The 6000-nt window shown below is 46.2% G+C and overlaps 1 protein-coding gene across 2 annotated transcripts in view; it reads right to left on the reverse strand.

Annotated features, from left to right (window-relative positions):
• slc22a23b (solute carrier family 22 member 23b) overlaps positions 1-5798 on the reverse strand; it is a 28119-nt gene extending 22321 nt beyond the window's left edge. For both annotated transcript variants that reach the window (XR_013902748.1, XM_026146738.2), the window contains exons 1-3: positions 4682-5798; positions 2981-3084; positions 1113-1267 (exon numbers count right to left, since the gene is read on the reverse strand). Coding sequence is in view for 1 of the 2 variants with exons in the window: in XM_026146738.2 (XP_026002523.1) it covers positions 1113-1267; positions 2981-3084; positions 4682-5110 (688 nt within the window). In the remaining variant the exon portion in view is untranslated. The remainder of the gene's footprint in view (positions 1-1112; positions 1268-2980; positions 3085-4681) is intronic.
• Positions 5799-6000: the final 202 nt, after the last annotated feature.

Consider the following 6000-nt stretch of genomic DNA (forward strand, 5'->3'; position numbering starts at 1 on the left):
TGATCGCGAGGGGCTTCTGTGCTCACAGCAGAGCCAAGAGTACAAAAAACTACCTGAAAACAGCATTTTAGAGCAGCCTGAAGCCCGAGCTGTTGTTTTACAGGGATTAATAGCATAGGGACTGATCTCGCTATTTAAAACTTTGGTCATGTTTACAATATGATCATCCCCCATTGGAACAGTATATTCGTGCAAATATTGGATTTATAAGCCATAAAAACAAATATTCTCATATCCATCACAGATTAAATCTGATTCCTCACAAGGCTCTTGGCAGACAGCTCAGGGGAATCTATTTTGCTTGTTTGTTTTCAAAAGCAGTTCAGATGAGATTTATCCAGGACCCCTGCAGAGAGGGACAAAACCCACCCCAAAGCCTTATCTTCATAATGTATGACTAATCTCACTGTGGCCTGAGAAAGAGGGGGCAAACAGAGCAATGAGAAAGAGTGAGCGAAGCGGTGAAGAATGCAAAGGGGTCAAATTGAAAGTATCTGGTGTCGGTTTTAAAAACCTCTGACTCTTCTGCAGAACGTGACACAAGGAGAATATGTTTGGAGTGAAAAAACAACCTTACTGTAAAACATATTCCACTTTAACATTGAGCAACAGAGTATCATGGTGTGCTGTAGCAGCTAACTTTAACAACAAAAGCATATCATACTTCAGATTCAGCCACCAGATCCACTAATGGAAGCTCCTAATAGAGATTCAGGGCCAGGGTTAGTGTTACTACCTATGATGACTTACACCTCAGAGAGCTAAGTAGGCGAGTTTAAGTGCAGTTAGTTTTTCTAAGCATCAAAGTTGAGTTATATGATTCCCTTGACTGTGTGATGTTTTCCAAAGAGGTCAAGGTGGAGTGTTTAGAAATGATCAATTATGCTGGAGTATTTAAACTTCCACCCAAGATATCAGTCGATACATTTAACTGTTGCTGAGTTATGATCAAATTCATTTCGGCTTTAGCAGATTATTCTAGGCTTTCATAATAGCATTACTGCCATTGCCAAACACAGCAAAGGATACACCAGGAAAGAGAACAGAACAGAAAAAGGAGAGAAGAAAAAGACCAAGCAAACAGGCATGAGAAGGTGAAGGCTTGTACTTACTGAGCACGTAGAGGGAGAGAGCAAGGCCCGCCAAGCAGAAACCCTCAAAGAAGCGCAAGGTGCTGAACATGGTGACATTTACAGAGAAGGCAACACTCAGACCAAACACCAGCATGAAAAGCACCGAAAGGATCAACACTGGGTGTCGACCAAACCTTAGAAACAAGAGAGAAAGACAGGGAGATAAAGACGTAGCAAAGAGCTTAAAAACCCAGTTAAACTGAGAAAGAAACTTTTCATGTAAAGTCCGGAGAAAGAGAACATTGCATTCATCGTTTCCTTCAGACTCTAAGCACGTCCTGGTCTGGAGGGGCGGGGGAGGGTTAGGAGGTCACTGGGTCAGGTCCCAACTGAGGCCTCATGGCCCCCGTTGCTTCTTTACATTGTTTTCTTTACATTGTTGTGCATAGTTGCTGATCCCTAACACAATGCAGGTGCTTATTTTCCCACGATGCCACTCGGGCGGCTTGCAGACGGCAAAAGTGACCATAATTAACTTGATGACAGTGGCATTTTGCTCAGTTACAACAGATATTGTATCATTTAGCTTTGCAGATAGTTCGATATTTAACCATTAAGGCTCTGCGATACTCTTCTTTAAGCTTCCCACCACTCCTAGAGAAGCTGTCAGACATTTCTTTTTTCTTATTCTCGATAACTCTGGATAAAGCACTTTTACAATCTGGTTAATGCCAATTCCACTGTTTGTCTTTTTAGTTTGAATTTGTTGTTATTGATTTTTGAATGGCTTTAAAATCCTCCTCACACAATTTTAGACATTTTTAAATATCTAGCCAGCTAAAGATTGATGTGACACGACAGTCAACAGCTGATGCTGATCTTCACCCAATCAACTGGTCCGTCCTTCGATAATACATTCACTGGCCTTTTTTTTGTCACCTCGCTAGTACCAGGTTGGACCCTTACACCACCACCAACCTGAGCCATTACATGCAGGATGGATCTTTGCTTTCATGTTGCTTATGGGAAATTCTGACAAGATTTGAATGTAGCAGCAGAAACAGAGGCTCGTGTTTCCATGTTCTATTGTTTAATTTTGGGAAATCCATGCAAACTGTAGCCTCATTTTCCTGTCATTTGCTAACAGCAGCAGTATTCAGTGTGGTCTTCTGCCCGTACAGTCCATCTGCCTCGAGGTTCAACATGTTGTTCAGAGATGCTCCTCTGCATGCCTTGGTTTGAACGAGTGGTGATTTGAGTTACAGTTGCCTAATAATAGCTCTAAGCACTCTGGGCATTCACCTCTGACCTCTGACATTAGGAAGATATTTGCACCCAGGTAACTGACCATTTTCTTTAAACTCTACAAGCTGTGTGGGAAAAGCCCAGCAGATGAGCAGTTCTGACAAGAAAAACCCATCTGCTACCAATAGCCAACATTCAAACTTACTTAAATCACCTTTCTTTTTCAATTTCAACTTCAGCAGGTCATCTAGTCCATGTCTAAATGCACTGAGTTCCTGCCATGTGATTGGTTGATTAGATATTTCAGCTAACGGTTAAAGAGTGGTGCCTAATGAGTGACCGATGAGTCTATATTCTTTGAGTTTATTGAAACAATAATGCAGCACAAAGACATACTGCAGTGTGTTAAAGGGAAAGAAATAAGGTTTTAAAAGAATGGGCAAGTTTAGTTAATCGTTGCTTACACGTTTTTTTCCTTCTTCTAGATATGTTTGGCTTTTCTTTGGGAATTTTTTTTCAGCCTGCCTGAACATGTTTTTCTGATTCCAAGCAGTGCTGAGGACACTGTTACCATACTGTTACCGCCAAATGCAGATCTTAGTTGTGACACCTGGAATTATCCTTACAGTCTAACAAAACAGACAAAGAAGGAGGCAGCGTACCAGTCAGCCATGACACCCATCACCAGGTATCCAAATATGGAGCCCACAAGCAAAGAGAACTTGGCAATGTGAACCTTCCAGGCCGAGTCACACACTAGGTTCCACTGGAACAGAAACAAAAAGAATGAGAGAAACATAAGTCAGATATTGTTTTCAGAGTAAGGCACTCCCAACATGTTAAAAGGGAATAAGACATCAGGAGGAGCTGAGACACTTATAATATGAAAGCTGCACAGAAGCCAAAAAAGAAACGTGGGCTTCTCTCATCAGAATCCTGTCAAACTCTTCTCACTCTCTGACTCACTGTGTTGATAATTCATGAAGTTGGACGCATCTGCAAACATGCTACAAACACTTCTTAAATATTCAAGTGTTCATCCCACATCTATATTTATGTGTGTTTCTGAGAGACAAAGAGAGAGCAGACACAGTGCATGTGGGAAAGCAGCTGTATGTCTGTTATAACAACAATCAATAGTTTCCCACTCTTTCCTCTAAGCCAGTGGGTCAGTGCACACACCACTGCAGCACTCAGCAGCTAAAGTTTAGCCAAGGACACATGCAGAAGCACTACGTGTGCACCATACTTGTGCATAGCCTTGACAGCATCTGCAAGAGAGCCCAGTGGAGTGACTGAGCTGTGTGTGAATCCAATGTTGGTGTTTAACAAAAAATTTACACATCTCCCTGCTGAGCATCCAACTGCACCACGAAGAGTGAGTAGAGAGAGACAGTTAGAGGTTATGCTCTATGATGGCTGGACAACACAGCCACTGTGAGTTTATTAAGTCTGGGCTTTTAGCACCGCTTTTATCTGAGAAAGCAGGTGTCATTAATGCACAAATGCAGAAGCAACGATCAGCACTGTTGCTTATTAACGTTCAGCCTCTTCTTGTCACAGGGATTCAGTTTGGTGGGGTTTTTTTCTGAATTCTGTCTCTGTAATTGGATTCCAAGAAAAAATAAATAAACTAAGGTTTGAACATAAGCACATGTCAGAATTATCCCGCTTGAGGACCCCGGGTCAAATATGTCAAACAGAGTTTCATTATGCTTCTGTGTTTATTGTGCTTGAATACTGCCTCCTCCCACTACCTGTAGAATAGTATGCTAATGTGATCATTACTGTATTATCTGTGCGCTGTGCGATATAAATGAGTCAACCAAAGTTTTCAGCTATTGTGACACAAGGGCTTCAGTATTAGTTTATTGCCATAAACCAGTTGACACTAGCACCAGCAGAGCTCTGGGTAGGAATACTAGTCTTAATGTATGTGCGAAAACCTCCCATGATGCACTGAGCGCTTCTCCTTCATTGGCCTCTTTTGACTCGCCATCTGTTTATATACAACTTCATGTCATTAACTCTTTTTCGGCTCTGTCCTGTAGTTTGTGTATGTGTTAGGCTCTCCGGGCTCCTATTTTCTCTCTTCCCTTTCTCTCTCTGCACACTCCACTCATACACTCTGGAATTCAGGCGCTTAAGTGTAAGATGTAAAAAGAGTCTCATTATTCTCTTTGAACTGATGTACCAGGCAGCACCAGCTCACTCCAAAGCACAATAAATAAATAAACAGTACGCGGGTCAGTGGGTAACGTGTCAATCAACTGTCTGAGGCTGGCAGTAGTGATGATGACGGCAATCCCCCCCACCTACCCACCCCTGAATAACACTATGGGTCTATGGCGCTCACTCGTTACCTTGGTAACCACATTCTGACTAAGTCCCGTCTGCAGCTCCAGCCTCCACTCCTTACAAGCGCACAGCATTCCGACGCCGTCGCCGTATCCGTGCCCGGTGCCGTTGCCTGTGGGCTTCAACGAGGGCGCGATGCTGGTGACGGTGACCGGCGGGGTCGCCGCGGTCCAGTCGCTTTCGTTTGCCAGTGGCTGCACGCAAGTGCCATTGGGCTGCGCCAGGAGGAAGTAATCCGAAAACTGGCTAAAGCCGATGAACAACGCCGGTATCCAGGTCAGGACCACGAGCTGCTTCTGGTGTTTCCCGAAGCCCCCGAGAGACGGCAGAACGGAGCCGTCGATGTGCGGCAGCAGCCGGGGCGCCGGGCGCTCCAACGGGGTGAAGCCGTTCTCAGGCGTGTGGTCCTGCGCCTCCGGCTGTCCCGCTGCCATTACGACCCGGCACAAAGAGAGCAGCTGTGCGCAACAGCGGGCGAAGCGAAGCCCCCACTCTGTCGCCCTCCGCGCACTCTGCGTTAAGCCCTTTGACACAAAGGAAGCTCGCCGCACAGATAAATCCGGTGTACGGCCAACAAAAGCACAAACCCCAAAACACACACAGACAGAGAAAGAGAGAGAGAGAGGGGGGAGGGAGGTCTCCGGTCCGTGCGGGCGCGCAGATGCACCGAATCACCGAGCAGTCGTCCTCATGGCGACGGGACTTGAAGTGACCGGTGGGTGTCCGAGTGGAGCGGTTGTGTCAGGAGGAGGATGACGCTGTGGAGAGGCTCCCGGAGAGCGGTGGGCTCGGACGGGCATGCTCACGGGCTTTGTATTCCATGAGTGCAGCCGGATCCATCCATGCGCCAGGCCCGGTGGTTGAATGGAAGTGTGATACTGAGCTGCATTCAGATCTTCGCAAGATTTGCCGGTTCCTCATCCGCGAGTGCCACAGGTCTCATACCTGTCCAAAACGCGACCCTCTGCAGGTGCGCGTCATTTATCTCCTCGAGCCCAGAATGCGCGTCCTCGCAGACATCACGAGTCCACTTTTGAGAGCGCTGAGTTCAGAGACGCAGTGAAGCACGCTGCTCGGTTTGTCACAGTCTAGTCAATGGGACGCTGTGCCAGAGAGGGGCTTGGAGCAGTAATGGGGGACGGAAGACAAACCCCGCCCTCCTTCGTCGCGCTATGCGCTGCGATTGGAGAGCCTTCAAAGAGCGACTGCACCACTGACGGGCATCTGCAGGCAACAATGATCCCCTTTGTGCAGCCTGTGCCCTCTGCACTGAGCAGAAAGCGTGTCAGGATTACGCACTCATCATGTTTTCCGCTGATTCCAC

The sequence above is a fragment of the Astatotilapia calliptera genome, chromosome 17, assembly GCF_964374335.1.
Source record: "Astatotilapia calliptera chromosome 17, fAstCal68.1, whole genome shotgun sequence".
NCBI classification, from domain to species: Eukaryota; Metazoa; Chordata; class Actinopteri; order Cichliformes; family Cichlidae; genus Astatotilapia; species Astatotilapia calliptera.